This window comes from Borostomias antarcticus (assembly GCF_949987555.1).
Source record: "Borostomias antarcticus genome assembly, chromosome: 14".
Lineage (NCBI taxonomy): Eukaryota > Metazoa > Chordata > Actinopteri > Stomiiformes > Stomiidae > Borostomias > Borostomias antarcticus.
The window spans coordinates 25,197,635-25,220,981 of record NC_140247.1 but is presented as its reverse complement, the minus strand read 5'-3'; the positions used below and the strand labels follow the sequence as shown (position 1 = coordinate 25,220,981).

Below are 23,347 nucleotides of genomic sequence, written 5' to 3'. Positions count from 1 at the left end.
TGGCATGATTGTATCAGTTCTACCATTACCTTTAAGCAATATCTGATATATGGGCGTTCTCTACCTCCACTACATTCAGGACACGCCCAACATTGTGATCATGACCACATATGAACACTAAAGCTCCTCGTGATCAACAGGCGTCTGTTAGAGTCATGCCAAAGTGCTAAATGAAACACGAAATTAAATGAAATGACAGCAGGCCATAGGCTACATTGTATATCTGTAGTTCTCGATGCCATGTCACCCAGAATAACAGATGGGGTTGGTGTCATTGTGTTTGTGTGTGGCTGTGTGTTTAGAAAGAGAGCCACCGCCATCATTGCTCTCAATATTGACATTGGAGCAGATGTGTAGGGTAGGCACAGGATCAGGCTCCTTTCCTCGGGGCAGGGTGTGGTCGGACTACAACCAAATATCCACAACACACACAGGAGGGAGGGGACTGGCAGTTTGGTGGTTTACAGAAGCCGTGGTGGCATTACCCATCAGAGTTCTAGTGCCATCTAGTGGTCAATACTAAACCTGACAGGCAAGAGAGTATGTTTTATTAAAGTGTCTGACATTACAGTGCATGTTTGCTTAACATTAAGACAAACTTGTGTAAACAGGAAACTGTTTCTGTTTGCCAGTGTCACTAGGAAGCATGATGCCATGATGTCAGGCTATATTATTGACATTCTTTCCCACTTTCTTTTTCAGGACAAACAAGGCAGATACTCATCACAAGAGGGCATAGAAAAAAGAAACGCATAACCAAAGGTATGCTTTCATATTTATTACATTACATTACATTGCCTTACATTACATTACAGTAATTTAGCAGACACTTTTAGGTATGTCCCTGTGTTTCAGCATGCATCCTCTAAGATATTCCTAGTTTTTAAATCATTTTTGATTTTCCAATGCCTTGCATTGCTGTCAATGGTGAAATGGCAGGCTATATCTAATGTATTTTCCTTAGGTAGGCAAGGCAAGTTTATTTGTATAGCACATTTCAGCAACAAGGCAATTCAAAATGATTTACATGAGACATTAAAAGCATCAAGACAAAGTGCAAGAAACACGTAAAAGGTCATGTAAAACGAAATGCAAAAAAGGACATTTAAAACAAAATGCAGGAAAAATAAGAGGTAGGCACACTCACTCATCTATCTCTCCCTTCCTCTTATCCCTCCAATTTCTCTCTCTCTCTCTCTCTCTCTCTCTCTCTTACAAAGATGGCTGAGGAGGAGGAGACCAGGGAGGTGCTCTTTCCTGAGTGGATGGGCGCAGACAAACATGGCCTAACCATTGAGTCGAAAGGCGAAGGGGAGATCTTTGTCAAAGAGGTGAAGACCGAGTCACCTGCTGCTCGCACTGGCAGAGTGCACGAAGGTACAGTATTAATATCTTCAATAAATGAAAAGATACTTTCTACATTAGGGATAGCTCTTAAGCATTATATAATTTCTTAATCACTTTCATCCAAAATGCCTTCCATGTAGTCCAATAGATAAGCTCCAAAAATGATGATTGTTAAATGTTGCGCAGAGCAATGAGAATGGGCATGCGGAGAAACTTTCACGGCAGAATGTTTATTTTAACTCAACTTCCTAAACCTCCCCATTGTTGAGTCTGCCAGCATCTTTTAAATTTCACATTTTCTGCATGGAAACACACTCTATTCAACTACATAACGCACGCTTACAGGCTTCCAACAGGAACCCCCCCCCACACACACACACATTTCAGGTGTTTTTTGGAACAAAAAATAATACATTATGCCAATTTTCATGGCTTGACATAAAAGTGAACAATTATGCAACTTATCTTCTGAACTGATATGACTACAGGATTTGAACACATTTCCATGCCGTGTCTTACCCTCCATTGCAGGTGATCAGATTGTGGGTGCCACTATCTACTTTGACAACATGAGCTCTGAGGAAACAGCCGAGCTCCTGAAGACCTTAAACAAACACAAGGTCGGACTAAAATTACAGAACAAGACAGGGGACAAGTCGCCTTGTCGCTCACCTATGGGCACTCTGTCTTGGGAGGGCAAGAGTCGATTTGGAGGCTCCAGTCCGGACATCATCCTAGTAGGTTTACTCCCAAATCATAGCTTTTAACGACTAGTTCATTCACCTTTTAATGTCACAGATGTTCTCACACCTGTGGCCCTCAACCCTTACATTCCTAATGGCCTGCTGCTCACTTCTCTCTGCCAACAGAGTGGGGATGATGAGGACTACAAGAGAATATATACTAAGAAGATAAAGCCGCGTCTGAAGTCAGAAGACCTGGCAGAGGGTGTGGATGTGCGCACGGAGCGCCACAGTAGCACAAGCAGCGACGGAAGCACGATCACCACCATCACCCGTCGAATCACTACCTATACTGTGGACATGCCAGGGGGTGTGAGTGAAGAGCTTGAACTTTCAAGTCCAGAGTTCAAGGGGTTTCGATACGAGCAGTCGGGCGATGGCTCTCCGATCAAAGTCTCATCATCTGTAAGCCCGTCAGGTAAGGGGAGGGCAGAGGAGGGTGTTTTTGAGCTAGGTGATGTCTCTCTCACTGGGCCACGTATGGGTGGCTCCTCTGAAACACACTGGAGCACTGGAAGGGTGAAGACCACGACAGTAACAAAGGAAGTAGAGGGAGATGGTGCAGGGCTCCGGTTCAAAGGACCCAGCTTTGGAATGTCTGGGGTCAAAGGTCAGGCAGGCTTTGGCCTCTCAAGAGGGAATCAACAGGGAGACGGAAGCGTTAAGCTTTCAGGCACAAGTGTAACAGTCAGAGAAGGTGTGAGTATGGGCAGCAAGCATGACACTGTAGGAGGTGTTGAGAGCAAGACAGGATCAGTCAATATTTCACTACCTGGAAGAACCCAAAATATTTCCTCTATATCATTGGGTAAAGGAGAAGAGAGAAATGTAGACATCAACTTGTCTGGGAAAGGCAGTGTAGACCTACATGGTCCAAGTGTCAGCAGTAGAGTATCAGAGACAAAAATCAGTGACCAGCAATTGAAAGGGCCAGGAAGCTTCAGTGTTTCTGGTGGCAAAGTTGGTGGAGTGTCCATATCTGGCGTGCCAGGAATAGAAACCGAATTCAATGGAGGGAAGATGTCATCAGGAATAAAATTATCAACAGGTGGGATCAAAAAGACAGCCGCCGGACTAAGCATGGGAGGTGCAGAAAGTGATGTGAATATCAAACTACCAAAAGTGAAATGGACTGTAGATGTTTCAGCTCCTGGAGTAGACAGTGGCATTAAATCACCAAAGGTAGACATTACAGGGCCGAAGGTTGAAGGTGCAGACATTCATGGTGGAATTAGTATGCCAAAGATTAAAATGCCTTCCTTTGAAGTCAAAGGACCCAAAGTAGGTCTTGATGTTGACGTTAACCTCCCTAAAGCTGATATTGACATTAATGACCCAATTGTTGATATTAAGGCACCAAACATAGACATTGAAGGCGCAGATGGTAAAATAAAAGGACACAAAATGAAGATACCATCACTCTCAGGGCCAAAGGTCTCCATGCCAGATGTAGATATGAATCTGAGAGGTCACAAGATGAAAGGACATGCGTCTGTGCCAACGATAGAGGGAGACATTGAGGCACCAAAATTAGACATTGAAGGTCCGGATGTCAATATTAAAGGTCCTAAAGGTGGAATGAAGATGCCAACAATCTCGGGGCCAAAGGTCTCAGTGCCAGGTGTTGATCTCAGAGGTCCAAAGGTAGGTGTGGATGTATCAGTGCCACAGACAGAGGGACACCTCAAGGCACCCAAAGTAGAAACTGAAGGGCCAGATTCTGGCATCAAAGGTCCTAATGTAACCATTAAGGGGCCAACATTCAAGATGCCATCGATGTCAGGCCCTAAGCTCTCAATGCCAAATGTGGATGTCAATCTGAAAGGTCCAAAGGTGAAGGGAGATGTGGATGTGTCAGTGGGAGACATCAAACCACCTACAGTAGACATTGAAGGAGCAGATGTTGACATTGAAGGACCTGGAGGTGGTTTCAAGATGCCAAAGATAAAGATGCCTTCATTTGGACTGAAAGGACACAAAGTTGAGGGTCCTGATCTTGATGTTAACCTTCCTAAAGCTGACATTGACATCAATGCCCCTAGTGTTGATCTTAGAGGGCCTGAATTCGACATTGAGGGACCAGATGGAAAAATCAGAGGGCCTAAATTCAAGATGCCATCAATCTCGGGGCCAAAGATCTCAATGCCAGACATGGATATCAAACTCAAAGGTCCAAAGGTGAAAGGAGATGTGGACATGTCAGTGCCAAAGATAGAGGGAGAACTAAAGGGACCCAAAGTAGACATTGAAGGGCCAGAGATTGACATTGAAGGTCCTGAAGGAGGATTCAAGATGCCAAAGATGAAGATGCCTTCATTTGGTTTCAAAGGACCCAAGATGGAAGGCCCAGATGTTAATGTTAATCTTCCTAAAACTGACATTGACATTAAAGCCCCCAGTGTTGACCTTAAAGGGCCTGAACTTGATATTGAAGGACCAGATGGAAAAATCAAAGGGCCTAAATTCAAGATGCCATCAATCTCAGGACCAAATATCTCAATGCCAGACATGGATATCAAACTCAAAGGTCCAAAAGTGAAAGGAGATTTGGACGTGTCTTTACCAAAGGTGGAGGGAGAACTCAAGGGCCCCAAAGTAGACATTGAAGGGCCAGATGTTGACATAGAAGGGCCTGAAGGTGGATTTAAGATGCCAAAGATAAAGATGCCTTCATTTGGATTCAGAGGACCCAAAGTCGAGGGCCCTGATGTTGAACTTCCGAAAGCTGACATTGACATTAAAGCCCCCAGTGTTGACCTTAAAGGGCCTGAACTTGATATTGAAGGACCAGATGGAAAAATCAAAGGCCCTAAATTCAAGATGCCATCAATCTCAGGACCAAATATCTCAATGCCAGACATGGATATCAAACTAAAAGGTCCAAAGGTGAAAGGAGATGTGGATGTGTCAGTGCCAAAGATAGAAGGAGAACTCAAGGGACCCAAAGTAGACATTGAAGGGCCAGATGTTGACATAGAAGGACCTGAAGGTGGATTTAAGATGCCAAAGATAAAGATGCCTTCATTTGGATTCAGAGGACCCAAAGTCGAGGGCCCTGATGTTGATCTTCCGAAAGCTGACATTGACATTAAAGCCGCCAGTGTTGACCTTAAAGGGCCTGAACTTGATATTGAAGGACCAGATGGAAAAATCAAAGGGCCTAAATTCAAGATGCCATCAATCTCAGGACCAAATATCTCAATGCCAGACATGGATATCAAACTCAAAGGTCCAAAGGTGAAAGGAGATGTGGATGTGTCAGTGCCAAAGATAGAGGGAGAACTCAAGGGACCCAAGGTAGACATTGGACGGCCAGATGTTGACATTGAAGGTCCTGAAGGTGGATTCAAGATGCCAAAGATAAAGATGCCTTCATTTGGATTCAAAGGACCCAAAGTGGATGGTCCTGATGTTGATGTTAACCTTCCTAAAACTGATATTGACATTAATGTTCCCAGTGTTGACCTTAAAGGACCAGAAATTGATATTGAAGGTCCAGGTGGAAAAATCAAAGGCCCGAAATTCAAGATGCCCTCAATTTCTGGCCCAAAGATCTCAATGCCAGACATGGATTTCAACCTGAAAGGTCCAAAGGTGAAAGGAGATGTGGACGTGTCAGTGCCAAAGATAGAAGGAGAACTCAAGGGACCCGAAGTAGACATTGAAGGGCCAGATGTTGACATTGAAGGACCTGAAGGTGGATTCAAGATGCCAAAGATAAAGATGCCTTCATTTGGATTCAGAGGACCCAAAGTCGAGGGCCCTGATGTTGATCTTCCGAAAGCTGGGATTGACATCAATGCCCCCAGTGTTGACTTTAAAGGGCCTGAACTTGATATTAAAGGACCAGATGGAAAAATCAAAGGGCCTAAATTCAAGATGCCATCAATCTCAGGGCCAAATATCTCAATGACAGACATGGATATCAAACTCAAAGGTCCAAAGGTGAAAGGAGATTTGGACGTGTCTTTACCAAAGGTGGAGGGAGAACTCAAGGGACCCAAAGTAGACATTGAAGGGCCAGATGTTGACATTGAAGGCCCAGAAGGTGGATTCAAGATGCCAAAGATAAAGATGCCATCATTTGGATTCAGAGGACCCAAAGTGGAGGGTCCTGATATTGATGTTGATCTCCCGAAAGCTACGGTTGACATCAATGCCCCCAGTGTTGAACTTAAAGGTCCTGAACTTGATATTGAAGGTCCAGATGGAAAAATTAAAGGCCCAAAATTCAAAATGCCATCAATTTCTGGGCCAAAGATCTCAATGCCTGATTTGGATTTCAACCTGAAAGGTCCAAATGTGAAAGGAGATGTGGACCTGTCTGTGCCAAAGATAGGGGGAGAATTGAAGGGTCCCAAAGTAAACATTGAAGGGCCGGATGTTGACATTGAAGGCCCAGATGGTGGATTCAAGATGCCAAAGATAAAGATGCCTTCATTTGGATTCAGAGGACCCAAAATGGAAGGTCCAGAGGTTGATGTTAACCTTCCTAAAGCTGACATTGACATAAATGCCCCCAGTCTTGACATTAAAGGGCCTGCACTTGATATTGAAGGACCAGATGGAAAAATCAAAGGCCCTAAATTCAAGATGCCATCAATCTCAGGACCAAATATCTCAATGCCAGACATGGATATCAAACTCAAAGGTCCAAAGGTGAAAGGAGATGTGGATGTGTCAGTGCCAAAGATAGAAGGAAAACTCAAGGGACCCAAAGTAGACATTGAAGGGCCAGATGTTGACATAGAAGGACCTGAAGGTGGATTTAAGATGCCAAAGATAAAGATGCCTTCATTTGGATTCAGAGGACCCAAAGTCGAGGGCCCTGATGTTGATCTTCCGAAAGCTGACATTGACATTAAAACCGCCAGTGTTGACCTTAAAGGGCCTGAACTTGATATTGAAGGACCAGATGGAAAAATCAAAGGGCCTAAATTCAAGATGCCATCAATCTCAGGACCAAATATCTCAATGCCAGACATGGATATCAAACTCAAAGGTCCAAAGGTGAAAGGAGATGTCGATGTGTCAGTGCCAAAGATAGAGGGAGAACTCAAGGGACCCAAGGTAGACATTGGAGGGCCAGATGTTGACATTGAAGGTCCTGAAGGTGGATTCAAGATGCCAAAGATAAAGATGCCTTCATTTGGATTCAAAGGACCCAAAGTGGAGGGTCCTGATGTTGATGTTAACCTTCCTAAAACTGATATTAACATTAATGTTCCCAGTGTTGACCTTAAAGGACCAGAAATTGATATTGAAGGTCCAGGTGGAAAAATCAAAGGCCCAAAATTCAAGATGCCCTCAATTTCTGGCCCAAAGATCTCAATGCCAGACATGGATTTCAACCTGAAAGGTCCAAAGGTGAAAGGAGATGTGGACGTGTCAGTGCCAAAGATAGAAGGAGAACTCAAGGGACCCGAAGTAGACATTGAAGGGCCAGATGTTGACATTGAAGGACCTGAAGGTGGATTCAAGATGCCAAAGATAAAGATGCCTTCATTTGGATTCAGAGGACCCAAAGTCGAGGGCCCTGATGTTGATCTTCCGAAAGCTGGGATTGACATCAATGCCCCCAGTGTTGACTTTAAAGGGCCTGAACTTGATATTAAAGGACCAGATGGAAAAATCAAAGGGCCTAAATTCAAGATGCCATCAATCTCAGGGCCAAATATCTCAATGCCAGACATGGATATCAAACTCAAAGGTCCAAAGGTGAAAGGAGATTTGGACGTGTCTTTACCAAAGGTGGAGGGAGAACTCAAGGGACCCAAAGTAGACATTGAAGGGCCAGATGTTGACATTGAAGGCCCAGAAGGTGGATTCAAGATGCCAAAGATAAAGATGCCATCATTTGGATTCAGAGGACCCAAAGTGGAGGGTCCTGATATTGATGTTGATCTCCCGAAAGCTACGGTTGACATCAATGCCCCCAGTGTTGAACTTAAAGGTCCTGAACTTGATATTGAAGGTCCAGATGGAAAAATTAAAGGCCCAAAATTCAAAATGCCATCAATTTCTGGGCCAAAGATCTCAATGCCTGATTTGGATTTCAACCTGAAAGGTCCAAATGTGAAAGGAGATGTGGACCTGTCTGTGCCAAAGATAGGGGGAGAATTGAAGGGTCCCAAAGTAGACATTGAAGGGCCGGATGTTGACATTGAAGGCCCAGATGGTGGATTCAAGATGCCAAAGATAAAGATGCCTTCATTTGGATTCAGAGGACCCAAAATGGAAGGTCCAGAGGTTGATGTTAGCCTTCCTAAAGCTGACATTGACATAAATGCCCCCAGTCTTGACATTAAAGGGCCTGCACTTGATATTGAAGGACCAGATGGAAAAATCAAAGGCCCTAAATTCAAGATGCCATCAATCTCAGGGCCAAAGATCTCTATGCCAGACATGGATATCAAACTCAAAGGTCCAAAGGTGAAAGGAGACGTGGACGTGTCTGTACCAAAGCTGGAGGGAGAACTCAAGGGACCTAAAGTAAACATTGAAGGGCCAGATGTTGACATTGAAGGCCCAGAAGGTGGATTCAAGATGCCAAAGATAAGGATGCCTTCATTTGGATTCAAAGGAGCCAAAGTGGAGGGTCCTGATGTTGATGTCAACGTCCCTAAAGCTGACATTGATGTTATTGCCCCGAGTCTTGACATTAAAGGGCCTGAACTTGATATCGAAGGACCAGATGGAAAAATCAAAGGGCCCAAATTCAAGATGCCATCAATTTCTGGGCCAAAGATCTCAATGCCAGAAGTGGATTTCAACCTGAAAGGTCCAAAGGTGAAAGGAGATGTGGACGTGTCAGTGCCAAAAATAGAAGGAGAACTCAAGGGCCCCAAAGTAGACATTGAAGGGCCAGATGTTGACATTGAAGGACCTGAAGGTAGATTCAAGATGCCAAAGATAAAGATGCCATCATTTGGATTCAAAGGACTGAAAGTGGAGGGCCCTGATGTTAATGTTGATCTTCCAAAAGCTGGCATTGACATCAATGTCCCCAGTGTTGACCTTAAAGGGCCTGAACTCGATATTGAAGGACCAGATGGAAAAATAAAAGGGCCTAAATTCAAGATGCCATCAATCTCAGGGCCAGATTTCTCAATGCCAGACATGGATATCAAACTCAAAGGTCCAAATGTGAAAGGAAATGTGGATGTGTCCATACCAAAGGTGGAGGGAGATCTCAAGGGACCCAAAGTAGACATTGAAGGGCCAGATGTTGACATTGAAGGACCTGATGGTGGATTCAAGATGCCAAAGATGAAGATGCCTTCATTTGGATTCAAAGGACCAAAATTGGAAGGTCACGATGTTAATCTTAGCCTCCCTAAAGCTGACGTTGACATAAATGCCCCCAGTCTTGACATTAAAGGGCCTGAACTTGATATCGAAGGACCAGATGGAAAAATCAAAGGACCCAAATTCAAGATGCCATCAATTTCTGGGCCAAAGATCTCTATGCCAGATGTGGATTTCAACCTGAAAGGTCCAAAGGTGAAAGGAGATGTGGACCTGTCTGTGCCAAAGATAGAAGGAGAACTCAAGGGACCCAAAGTAGACATTGAAGGGCCGGATGTTGACATTGAAGGCCCAGAGTATGGATTCAAGATGCCAAAGATAAAGATGCCTTCATTTGGATTCAGAGGACCCAAAGTGGAAGGTCCAGATGTTGATGTTAACCTTCCTAAAGCTGACATTGACATAAATGCCCCCAGTCTTGACATTAAAGGGCCTGAACTTGATATCGAAGGACCAGATGGAAAAATCAAAGGACCCAAATTCAAGATGCCATCAATTTCTGGGCCAAAGATCTCTATGCCAGATGTGGATTTCAACCTGAAAGGTCCAAAGGTGAAAGGAGATGTGGACCTGTCTGTGCCAAAGATAGAAGGAGAACTCAAGGGACCCAAAGTAGACATTGAAGGGCTGGATATTGACATTGAAGGCCCAGAGGGTGGATTCAAGATGCCAAAGATAAAGATGCCTTCATTTGGATTCAGAGGACCCAAAGTGGAAGGTCCAGATGTTGATGTTAACCTTCCTAAAGCTGACATTGACATAAATGCCCCCAGTCTTGACATTAAAGGGCCTGAACTTGATATCGAAGGACCAGATGGAAAAATCAAAGGACCCAAATTCAAGATGCCATCAATTTCTGGGCCAAAGATCTCTATGCCAGATGTGGATTTCAACCTGAAAGGTCCAAAGGTGAAAGGAGATGTGGACCTGTCTGTGCCAAAGATAGAAGGAGAACTCAAGGGACCCAAAGTAGACATTGAAGGGCTGGATATTGACATTGAAGGCCCAGAGGGTGGATTCAAGATGCCAAAGATAAAGATGCCTTCATTTGGATTCAGAGGACCCAAAGTGGAAGGTCCAGTGGTTGATGTTAACCTTCCTAAAGCTAACATTGACATAAATGCCCCCAGTCTTGACATTAAAGGGCCTGAACTTGATATTGAAGGACCAGATGGAAAAATCAAAGGCCCTAAATTCAAGATGCCATCAATCTCAGGGCCAAAGATCTCAATGCCAGACATGGATATCAAACTCAAAGGTCCAAAGGTGAAAGGCGATTTGGACGTGTCTTTACCAAAGGTGGAGGGAGAACTCAAGGGACCTAAAGTAAACATTGAAGGGCCAGATGTTGACATTGAAGGCCCAGAAGGTGGATTCAAGATGCCAAAGATAAAGATGCCTTCATTTGGATTCAGAGGACCCAAAGTGGAGGGTCCTGATGTTGATCTTAACCTTCCTAAAGCTGGCATTGACATAAATGCGCCCAGTCTTGACATTAAAGTGCCTGAACTTGATATCGAAGGACCAGATGGAAAAATCAAAGGACCCAAATTCAAGATGCCATCAATTTCTGGGCCAAAGATCTCAATGCCAGATGTTGATTTCAACCTGAAAGGTCCAAAGGTGAAAGGAGATGTGGACGTGACAGTGCCAAAGATAGAGGGAGAATTGAAGGGTCCCAAAGTAGACATTGAAGGGCCAGATTTTGACATTGAAGGGCCAGAAGGTGGATTCAAGATGCCAAAGATAAAGATGCCTTCATTTGGTTTCAAAGGACCGAAATTGGAGGGTCCAGATGTTGATCTTAGCCTCCCCGAAGTGGGCATTGATGTCAATGCCCCCAGTCTTGACATAAAAGGTCCTGAATTTGATATCGAAGGACCAGATGGAAAAATAAAAGGACCCAAATTCAAGATGCCATCGATTTCTGGGCCAAAGATTTCTATGCCAGATGTGGATTTCAACTTGAAAGGCCCAAACCTGAAAGGAGGTATGGATGTGTCTGTACCAAAGGTGGAGGGAGAGCTCAAGGGACCCAAAGTAGACATTGAAGGGCCAGATATTGACATTGAAGGACCTGAAGGTGGATTCAGGATGCCAAAGATAAAGATGCCTTCATTTGGATTCAAAGGGCCCAAATTGGAGGGTCCCGATGTAGATCTTAGCCTCCCTAAAGCTGACATTGATGTCAATGCCCCCAGTGTTGACATACAAGGACCAGAAATTGATATTGAAGGTCCAGATGGAAAAATCAAAGGCCCAAAATTCAAGATGCCCTCAATTACTGGGCCAAAGATCTCCATGCCAGATGTGGATTTCAACTTGAAAGGCCCAAACCTGAAAGGAGGTATGGATGTGTCTGTACCAAAGGTGGAGGCAGAACTCAAGGGACCCAAAGTAGACATTGAAGGGCCAGATGTTAACATCGAAGGGCCTGAAGGTGGATTCAAGATGCCAAAGATAAAGATGCCTTCATTTGGATTCAAAGGACCGAAATTGGAAGGCCCTGATGTTGATGTTAACGTTCCTAAAGCTGACATTTCCATCAATGCACCCAGTGTTGACATAAAAGGACCAGAAGTTGAAATTGAAGGACCAGATGGAAAAATCAAAGGCCCTAAATTCAAGATGCCATCAATTTCTGGGCCAAAGGTTTCAATGCCGGATGTGGATTTCAACCTGAAAGGTCCAAACTTGAAAGGAGATTTGGATGTGTCAGTGCCAAAGATAGAGGGAGAACTCAAGGGACCCAAAGTAGACATTGAAGGTCCAGATTTCGACATCAAAGGGCCTAAATTTAAAATGCCATCACTGTCAGGCCCTAAGATTTCTATGCCTGATGTTGACTTCAATCTGAAAAAGCCAAAATTAAAAGGTGAATTGGAAGGAGATATTAGTGTTCCGAAAGCTGAAATCAAGGGCATGGATATATCAATTGATAGTCCTGATCTTGGAGCAAAGAAGGCAAAGTTTAAAATGCCTAAATTTGGATTCAAAGGAAGCAAGGTGAAGACTCCGGATGTGGATGTAAACCTGCCAAAAGCAGATGTCAGTATCAAAGGTCCAAAGGGAAATATTGATGTCACAATCCCAAATGTTGAAGCAGACATAAAATCACCAAAACTTGACACTGGCTCCATGGATGTAGAGGTGAAGGGTGCCGAGGCAGGGTTCAGAATGCCAAAATTCAAAATGCCTAAATTCGGCTTTAAAAGCCCAAAGGTTGAGAAACCAGAACTTGATGTCAAGCTTCCTAAAGCTGACATTGATGTTAAACTTCCAGATGTAAGTGTGAAAAGCCCAGACCTGGATATAGAAGCTCCAGAAGGAAAAATCAAAGGTCCCAAATTCAAGATGCCAACTATCTCAGGGCCAAAGATTTCAATGCCAGATGTGGATTTCAACCTGAAAAGTCCAAACATTAAGGGAGAAATGGATGTTTCAGTGCCAAAGATAGAGGGAGACATGCCAAAATTAAACATTGAAGGACCAGAAGTTGACATTGAAAGCCCTGAGGGTAAAATCAAAGGGCCAAAGATCAAGATGCCATCAATCTCAGGGCCAAAGATCTCAATGCCAGACATAGACTTCAATCTGAAAGGACCCAAGATGAAAGGAGGTGTGGACGTGTCATTGCCTAAAGTGGAAGGTGATATTAAAGGTCCTAAAGTAGACATTGAAGGTCCTGATGTTGATATTGAAGGTCCTGAAGGTGGATTCAAAATGCCAAAGATGAAGATGCCTTCGTTTGGATTCAAGGGACCTAAAATTGAGGGCCCAGATGTTGATCTGAACCTCCCAAAAGCTGACATTGACATCAATGCCCCCGGTGTTGACATAAGTGGACCTGAACTTGACATTGAGGGACCTGATGGTAAAATCAAAGGGCCAAAGTTCAAGATGCCATCAATCTCAGGGCCAAAGATCTCAATGCCTGATGTGGACTTTAATCTGAAAGGGCCCAAGATGAAAGGAGATGTGGACATGTCACTGCCTAAAGTGGAAGGAGATATTGAAGGTCCTAAAGTAGACATTGAAGGTCTAGATGTTGATATTGAAGGTCCTGAAGGTGGATTCAAAATGCCAAAGTTCAAGATGCCTTCATTTGGATTCAAGGGACCTAAAATTGAGGGCCCCGATGTTGATGTTAATCTCCCGAAAGCTGACATTGACATCAATGCCCCCAGTCTTGACATAAGCGGACCTGAACTTGACATTGAAGGACGTGAGGGTAAAATCAAAGGGCCAAAGTTCAAGATGCCATCAATCTCAGGGCCAAAAATCTCAATGCCTGATGTGGACTTCAACCTGAAAGGGCCCAAGATGAAAGCAGGTGTGGATGTGTCATTGCCTAAAGTGGAAGGGGATCTTAAAGGTCCTCAGGTAGACATTGGAGGTCCTGATATTGATATTGAAGGTCCTGAAGGTGGATTCAAAATGCCAAAGATGAAGATGCCCTCATTTGGATTCAAGGGACCTAAAATTGAAGGTCCCGATGTTGATCTGAACCTCCCAAAAGCTGACATTGACATAAATGCCCCCAGTGTTGACATAAGCGGACCTGAACTTGACATTGAGGGACCCGATGGCAAAATCAAAGGGCCAAAGTTCAAGATGCCATCAATTTCAGGGCCAAAGATCTCAATGCCTGATGTGGACTTCAATCTGAAAGCACCCAAGATGAAAGGAGGTGTGGATGTGTCATTGCCTAAAGTGGAAGTTAACATTAAAGGTCCTAAAGTAGACATTGAAGGTCCTGATGTTGATATTGATGGTCCTGAAGGTGGATTCAAAATGCCAAAGATGAAGATGCCCTCATTTGGATTCAAGGGACCTAAAATGGAAGGTCCCGATGTTGATCTGAACCTCCCAAAAGCTGACATTGACATCAATGCCCCCAGTGTTGACATAAGCGGACCTGAACTTGACATTGAGGGACCCGATGGTAAAATCAAAGGGCCAAAGTTCAAGATGCCATCAATTTCAGGGCCAAAGATCTCAATGCCTGATGTGGACTTCAATCTGAAAGGACCCAAGATGAAAGGAGGTGTGGATGTGTCACTGCCTAAAGTGGAAGGTAATATTAAAGGTCCTCAAGTAGACATTGGAGGTCCTGATGTTGATATTGAAGGTCCTGAAGGTGGATTCAAAATGCCAAAGATGAAGATGCCCTCATTTGGATTCAAGGGACCTAAAATTGAAGGCCCCGATGTTGATCTGAACCTTCCAAAAGCTGACATTGACATCAATGCCCCCAGTTTTGACATAAGCGGACCTGAACTTGACATTGAGGGACCCGATGGCAAAATCAAAGGGCCAAAGTTCAAGATGCCATCAATTTCAGGGCCAAAGATCTCAATGCCTGATGTGGACTTCAATCTGAAAGCACCCAAGATGAAAGGAGGTGTGGATGTGTCATTGCCTAAAGTGGAAGGTAATATTAAAGGTCCTAAAGTAGATATTGAAGGTCCTGATGTTGATATTGAAGGTTTTGAAGGTGGATTCAAAATGCCAAAGATGAAGATGCCCTCATTTGGATTCAAGGGACCTAAAATTGAAGGTCCCGATGTTGATCTGAACCTCCCAAAAGCTGACATTGACATCAATGCCCCCAGTGTTGACATAAGCGGACCTGAAATTGACATTGAGGGACCCGATGGTAAAATCAAAGGGCCAAAGTTCAAGATGCCATCAATTTCAGGGCCAAAGATCTCAATGCCTAATGTGGACTTCAATCTGAAAGGACCCAAGATGAAAGGAGGTGTGGATGTGTCATTGCCTAAAGTGGAAGGTAATATTAAAGGTCCAAAAGTAGACATTGAAGGTCCTGATGTTGATATTGAAGGTCCTGAAGGTGGATTCAAAATGCCAAAGATGAAGATGCCCTCATTTGGATTCAAGGGACCTAAAATTGAAGGTCCCGATGTTGATCTGAACCTCCCAAAAGCTGACATTGACATCAATGCCCCCAGTGTTGACATAAGCGGACCTGAACTTGACATTGAGGGACCTGATGGTAAAATCAAAGGGCCAAAGTTCAAGATGCCATCAATTTCAGGGCCAAAGATCTCAATGCCTGATGTGGACTTCAATCTGAAAGGACCCAAGATGAAAGGAGGTGTGGATGTGTCACTGCCTAAAGTGGAAGGTAATATTAAAGGTCCTCAAGTAGACATTGGAGGTCCTGATGTTGATATTGAAGGTCCTGAAGGTGGATTCAAAATGCCAAAGATGAAGATGCCCTCATTTGGATTCAAGGGACCTAAAATTGAAGGCCCCGATGTTGATCTGAACCTTCCAAAAGCTGACATTGACATCAATGCCCCCAGTTTTGACATAAGCGGACCTGAACTTGACATTGAGGGACCCGATGGCAAAATCAAAGGGCCAAAGTTCAAGATGCCATCAATTTCAGGGCCAAAGATCTCAATGCCTGATGTGGACTTCAATCTGAAAGCACCCAAGATGAAAGGAGGTGTGGATGTGTCATTGCCTAAAGTGGAAGGTAATATTAAAGGTCCTAAAGTAGATATTGAAGGTCCTGATGTTGATATTGAAGGTTTTGAAGGTGGATTCAAAATGCCAAAGATGAAGATGCCCTCATTTGGATTCAAGGGACCTAAAATTGAAGGTCCCGATGTTGATCTGAACCTCCCAAAAGCTGACATTGACATCAATGCCCCCAGTGTTGACATAAGCGGACCTGAAATTGACATTGAGGGACCCGATGGTAAAATCAAAGGGCCAAAGTTCAAGATGCCATCAATTTCAGGGCCAAAGATCTCAATGCCTAATGTGGACTTCAATCTGAAAGGACCCAAGATGAAAGGAGGTGTGGATGTGTCATTGCCTAAAGTGGAAGGTAATATTAAAGGTCCAAAAGTAGACATTGAAGGTCCTGATGTTGATATTGAAGGTCCTGAAGGTGGATTCAAAATGCCAAAGATGAAGATGCCCTCATTTGGATTCAAGGGACCTAAAATTGAAGGTCCCGATGTTGATCTGAACCTCCCAAAAGCTGACATTGACATCAATGCCCCCAGTGTTGACATAAGCGGACCTGAACTTGACATTGAGGGACCCGATGGTAAAATCAAAGGGCCAAAGTTCAAGATGCCATCAATTTCAGGGCCAAAGATCTCAATGCCAGATGTGGACTTCAATCTGAAAGGACCCAAGATGAAAGGAGATGTGGACATGTCACTGCCTAAAGTGGAGGGAGATATTAAAGGTCCAAAAGTAGAAATTGAATGTCCTGATGTTGATATTGAAGGTCCTGAAGGTGGATTCAAAATGCCAAAGATGAAGATGCCTTCGTTTGGATTCAAGGGACCCAAAATTGAGGGCCCGGATGTTGATGTGAACCTCCCAAAAGCTAACATTGACATCAATGCTCCCAGTGTTGACATAAGCGGACCTGAACTTGACATTGAGGGACTCGATGGTAAAATCAAAGGGCCAAAGTTCAAGATGCCATCAATCTCAGGGCCAAAGATCTCAATGCCTGATGTGGACTTCAACCTGAAAGGGCCTAAGATGAAAGGAGGTGTTGATGTGTCATTGCCTAAAGTGGAAGGTGATATTAAAGGTCCTAAAGTAGACATTGAAGGTCCTGATGTTGATATTGAAGGCCCTGAAGGTGGATTCAAAATGCCAAAGTTCAAGATGCCCTCATTCGGATTCAAAGGACCCAAAGTGGAGGGCCCTAGTGTTGATGTTAACCTCCCTAAAGCTAACATTGACATGAACATCCCCAGTGTTGACGTAAAAGGACCGACAATTGACATCGAAAGCCCTGAGGGTAAAATCAAAGGTCCAAAGTTCAAGATGCCCTCTATTTCAGGGCCAAAAATCTCCATGCCAGATGTGGATCTCAATATCAAAGGTCCAAAGGTAAAGGGAGATGTGGATGTATCATTGCCAAAGATAGAGGGAGATATCAAAGCACCAAACTTAGACATTGAAGGACCAAATGTTGATATTGAAGGTCCAGAAGGGGGATTCAAAATGCCAAAGTTCAAGATGCCCTCATTCGGATTCAAGGGACCTAAAATGGAGGGTCCCGATATTGATGTTAACCTCCCAAAAGCTGACATTGACATCAATGCCCCTAGTATTGACATAAGCGGACCTGAACTTGACATTGAAGGACCCGATGGTAAAATCAAAGGACCAAAGTTCAAGATGCCATCAATTTCAGGGCCAAAGATCTCAATGCCTGATGTGGACTTCAATCTGAAAGGACCCAAGATGAAAGGAGGTGTGGATATGTCATTGCCTAAAGTGGAAGGTGATATTAAAGGTCCTAAAGTAGACATTGAAGGTGTTGATGTTGATATTGAAGGTCCTGAAGGCGGATTCAGAATGCCAAAAATGAAGATGCCTTCGTTTGGATTCAAGGGACCTAAAATTGAGGGCCCTGATGTTGATCTGAACCTCCCAAAAGCTGACATTGACATCAATGCCCCCAGTGTTGACATAAGTGGACCTAAACTTGACATTGAGGGACCCGATGGTAAAATCAAAGGGCCAAAGTTCAAGATGCCATCAATCTCAGGGCCAAAGATCTCAATGCCAGATGTGGACTTCAATCTGAAAGGCCCCAAGATGAAAGGAGATGTGGACTTGTCACTGCCTAAAGTGGAGGGAGACATTAAAGGTCCTAAAATAGACATTGAAGGTCCCGATGTTGATATTGAAGGTCCTGAAGGTGGATTCAAAATGCCAAAGATGAAGATGCCTTCATTTGGATTCAAGGGACCTAAACTGGAGGGTCCCGATGTTGATATTAACCTCCCAAAAGCTGACATTGACATCAATGCCCCCAGTGTTGACATAAGCGGACCTGAACTTGACATTGAGGGACCCGATGGTAAAATCAAAGGGCCAAAGTTCAAGATGCCATCAATCTCAGGTCCAAAGATCTCAATGCCGGATGTGGACTTCAATCTGAAAGGGCCCAAGATGAAAGGAGATGTGGACATGTCACTGCCTAAAGTGGAGGGTGATATTAAAGGTCCTAAAGTAGACATTGCAGGGCCGGATGTCAATATTGAAGGAGCTGAAGGTGGTTTTAAGATGCCAAAGTTCAAGATGCCTTCATTTGGATTCAAAGGACCCAAAGTGGAGGGCCCTAATGTTGATGTTAACCTCCCTAAAGCTAACATTGACTTGAGCATCCCCAGTGTTGACGTGAAAGGACCGACAATTGACATCGAAAGCCCTGAGGGTAAAATCAAAGGTCCAAAGTTCAAGATGCCATCTATTTCAGGGCCAAAGATCTCCATGCCCGATGTGGACCTCAATATCAAAGGTCCAAAGGTAAAGGGAGATATGGATATATCAGTGCCAACGATAGAGGGAGATATCAAAGCACCAAACTTAGACTTTGAAGGGCCGAATGTTGATATTGAAGGTCCAGAAGGGGGATTTAAAATGCCAAAGTTCAAGATGCCCTCATTTGGATTCAAGGGACCTAAACTAGAGGGTCCGGATGTTGATGTGAACCTCCCAAAAGCTGACATTGACATCAATGCCCCCAGTGTTGACATAAGCGGACCTGAACTTGACATTGAAGGACCTGAGGGTAAAATCAAAGGGCCAAGGTTCAAGATGCCATCAATCTCAGGGCCAAAGATCTCAATGCCAGATGTGGACTTCAACCTGAAAGGACCCAAGATGAAAGGAGATGTGGACATGTCACTGCCTAAAGTGGAGGGTGATATTAAAGGTCCAAAAGTAGACATTGAAGGTCCTGATGTTGATATTGAAGGTCCTGAAGGTGGATTCAAAATGCCAAAGATGAAGATGCCTTCGTTTGGATTCAAGGGACCTAAACTGCAGGGTCCTGATGTTGATATTAACCTCCCAAAAGCTGACATTGACATCAATGCTCCCAGTGTTGACATAAGCGGACCTGAACTTGACATTGAAGGACCTGAGGGTAAAATCAAAGGGCCAAGGTTCAAGATGCCATCAATCTCAGGGCCAAAGATCTCAATGCCAGATGTGGACTTCAACCTGAAAGGACCCAAGATGAAAGGAGATGTGGACATGTCACTGCCTAAAGTGGAGGGTGATATTAAAGGTCCAAAAGTAGACATTGAAGGTCCTGATGTTGATATTGAAGGTCCAGAAGGTGGATTCAAAATGCCAAAGATGAAGATGCCCTCATTTGGATTCAAGGGTCCTAAAATTGAGGGTCCCAATATTGATGTTAACCTTCCAAAAGCTGACATTGACATCAATGCCCCCAGTGTTGACATAAGCGGACCTGAACTTGACATTGAGGGACCGGATGGGAAAATCAAAGGGCCAAAGTTCAAGATGCCATCAATGTCAGGGCCAAAGATCTCAATGCCTGATGTGGACTTCAACCTGAAAGGGCCCAAGATGAAAGGAGGTGTGGATGTGTCATTGCCTAAAGTGGAAGGGGATCTTAAAGGTCCTCAAGTAGACATTGGAGGTCCTGATGTTGATATTGAAGGTCCTGAAGGTGGATTCAAAATGCCAAAGATGAAGATGCCCTCATTTGGATTCAAGGGACCTAAAATTGAAGGCCCCGATGTTGATCTGAACCTCCCAAAAGCTGACATTGACATTAATGCCCCCAGTGTTGACATAAGCGGACCTGAACTTGACATTGAGGGACCCGATGGTAAAATCAAAGGGCCAAAGTTCAAGATGCCATCAATCTCAGGTCCAAACATCTCAATGCCAGATGTGGATTTCCACCTCAAAGGTCCAAAAGTGAAGGGAGACATGGATGTGTCAGTTCCAAAAATAGAGGGGGACCTTACGGGACCTAAGGTAGACATTGAGGGTCCAGATGTAAATGTTGAAGGAGGATTCAAGATGCCTAAGATGAAGATGCCTTCCTTTGGATTCAAAGGACCCAAAGTTGAGGGTCCCGATCTTGATGTTAAGCTACCAAAAGCCGACATTGACATCAGTGTCCCCCGTGTTGACCTAAAAGGACCAGACATGAACATTGAGGGCCCTGAAGGTAAAATCACAGGGCCGAAGTTCAAGATGCCATCAATCTCAGGCCCAAATATCACAATGCCAGACGTGGACTTCAATCTGAAAGGTTCAAAAGTGAAAGGAGATGTTGACATTTCACTACCCAAAGTGGGAGGAGACATTAAGAGTCCCCAAATTGATCTCAGTCTCAAAGGACCCACTGTGAAAGGAGGTGCTTCCATGTCACTGCCCGCAGTAGAGGGAGATATTAAAGGTCCAAAAGCCAGCATTAAAGTTCCGGATATTCAGTTATCTGGTGGGTCTCTTGAAAAAACAGAGGTGACATTTCCTAGATTCAAAGGTCCTAAATTTGGAATTAGATCCCCTGATGTTAAAGGGCCTGAATTGAAGATTCCCTCTGCAAATGTAGATGTCAAGACAGTTGATGTTGATATCAAACTAGGGGACAGTGATGCTCATATCAAAGGCCCTACATTTGAGACCCCAAAGTTCCATCCTATAATCAAAGGGAAGAAAGGTAAATTCAAACTGCCTAAAATGAAGGGGAAGGTGAAGAAACCTGAGGTTGATATTGATGTTGAAACGTCAGGTGTAGCATTAGATGTAGATTCACCTGACGTCAACCTGAAAGGAACAAAGGTGAAGAAGCCATTGTTTGGAAAGCTTCATTTTCCAGATGTCGAATTTGATATCAAATCTCCAAAAGGAAAAAGTGAAAGCTCACTGTCTGGTGGACTGAAATTGTCTGACGTAGATTTACCATCTGCCAGCCTAAAAGCAAATGTTGAGGGCCCACATGTGGGAGCGGGACACATGAGTGTAGGGGGCCCAGATGTAAAGTTATCTACACCAAAAATCAAAATGCCAAATGTGAAAATAACAGGTCCAGATAGTGATGTCAATCTAAATGGTCAGGGAGATGCAGCTGTCTCGGGGGCTATCAAAGGTCCAAAACTAGACATTAAGGGAGCAGCAGAGTTGGATTCAAGCATATCAGGAGGCAGCATGTCTGGTGGAATACAATACCCAGAGGGGAGCGTAACATTTCCCAAAATCAAGGTGCCAAAGTTTGGCATTGCTTTGCCAGGGATGGAGGGCCGGGAGGTGGGAGTAGATGTGGAGTCAGGTGCATCAGCAAGTGGAAATATAAATGTTCAGACTCCCTCTGTCAGTGGACAGGTTAGTTCTCAGAGTCCAGAATTGAAGCACAGTGGTGGGAAAGTTAAGGTCAAGATGCCAAAGTTATTTGGAAAGTCGAAAGCAAAGGGTGGCAGTGCAGTTGATCTAAGCCTTCAGGGGCCAGAGGTAGAAATGAGTGGCCGTGGAAAGGGTGGCAAGGTCTCTAAAGAGTTAAGTTTAAGTTCTGGTGAATTGGTAAGTGGGAAGTTGGAAGTGCGGGGTGGCTCAGGGCTTAGTGCATCACCAAAGAGCAAATCTGCCTCACTGGACCTGTTTAAGAAATCAAGACACCACTCTACTTCTGATGAGGGAGAGCTTGCATCTCCCTCAGCTTCAGGCCACTTACAGGCAGAGGGTGGTGACATTTCGCTGGGTCTTGGGGGGGCTAAGGTCAAAGGAAAGAAAGGCAAGTTAAAGTTTGGAACCTTCGGAGGTTTTGGCTCAAAGTCAAAGGGCTCATATGAAGTGACACTAGGTGAAGATAATGAAGCAAGAGTAGAGGGAAGTGCAGGCGTTTCTCTTCCCTCAAAGAAATCTAGAATGTCTTCATCCTCCAGCAGCGACAGTGGGTCAAGAGGAGGTTTCCGGTTCCCAAAAGTCGAACTGTCTGTGTCACCTAAGAAATCCTGAGTTAATTATGAGTCAAATTAATGCCTGATACTCTGTTCCATACATACAACATACCCATCTGAATAAATATTGCAAGAGTTGACAGAAAGCTCACGCTCATCTCAATAAATTTAGCACAATAAAATCCCCCTCAGCTTTCCCCAAAATGTCACTTCTCACACATGGATACATGAGATTATTTAGAATACCATTGAACTGTAAATAAGATGAATTTGTATTGTAATATTAAATATTGTCTTTTGTACATAGTCAAAATTTATTGAACTTATATCATCTTACCAAATTTTCACCAATAGTGCATCACAGGGTTAGTCCAAGTGTCTTACTGCATTCTGTTAAATTGATTAGGTGTGGTATTTTTGTATCCAGGGGTCTTTTGCACAAAAATGATATACTTTCAATTGTATTGCCTAAGTGAATGATGTTTATATAGCCAGACACACAGCAAAAACCTACTTCTTGTTTTTATGTATGAAATGATTTACTTGCTTTTATTTTGAAGCTTTGAATATATAATCAGTGCAGATGCATACTCTATTTACTCACCATAGAGCTGGACCTTTACCCTGTAACATTCTGCCAAGAGTGATGGTGGTATTATAGACAATAATTGCAAAGACAATCAATGTTTCTGTAATCTATAAACTGTATTTACTGCTGTCAAAACATTATCATTCATTGTATGGAGAGACTATGCACCCATGTAATGTTTTACACAATTTTGCTAGGTGTCCTTTTTCACTTAATAACACTTCCTCACTTTGACAGTGGCATTTGAAATGAGCTGAAAAGCTAAATTCAGATAGTCATAAGTAGCAAATTAACCACCATCTTAAAATACTCAATGTTTCAGAACTGATAAGATGTGCTTTTATCACAACAATGCATTACTTAGCCGTACTGTGCTTTTCTATCGTTGTTTTCTGTTTTCTCTCTCTCTCATTCAAGCTCGCATCTCTTACTCAATGACAGTTATAGTGTTTTTTTGTTTGACTAAATGAATTATATTTGTCACAAGTAAAAAGTCACACATTACTGAAATCACTTGTATAAACAATAAAACTATCTGCAATGTGAAAAAAGAATAGGCAAATTGCCTTGCATTTAATTGACAGATGGAAATGAATTATTTGGGTCGGTTTTGTTTCATTTGTGTA

The 23,347-nt window shown here is 43.6% G+C and overlaps 1 protein-coding gene across 1 annotated transcript; it reads left to right on the top strand.

Moving 5' to 3' along the window:
* Window positions 1-1,220: 1,220 nt before the first annotated feature.
* ahnak (AHNAK nucleoprotein) lies at window positions 1,221-23,347 on the top strand (the record flags this gene model as incomplete). The annotated part of the gene is made up of 4 exons (XM_084448660.1): window positions 1,221-1,377; window positions 1,879-2,084; window positions 2,217-12,171; window positions 12,547-23,347. The coding sequence occupies 4 exons, from the start codon at window positions 1,221-1,223 to the stop codon at window positions 22,188-22,190; spliced, it is 19,962 nt and encodes a 6,653-aa protein (XP_084304786.1). The 3' UTR covers window positions 22,191-23,347.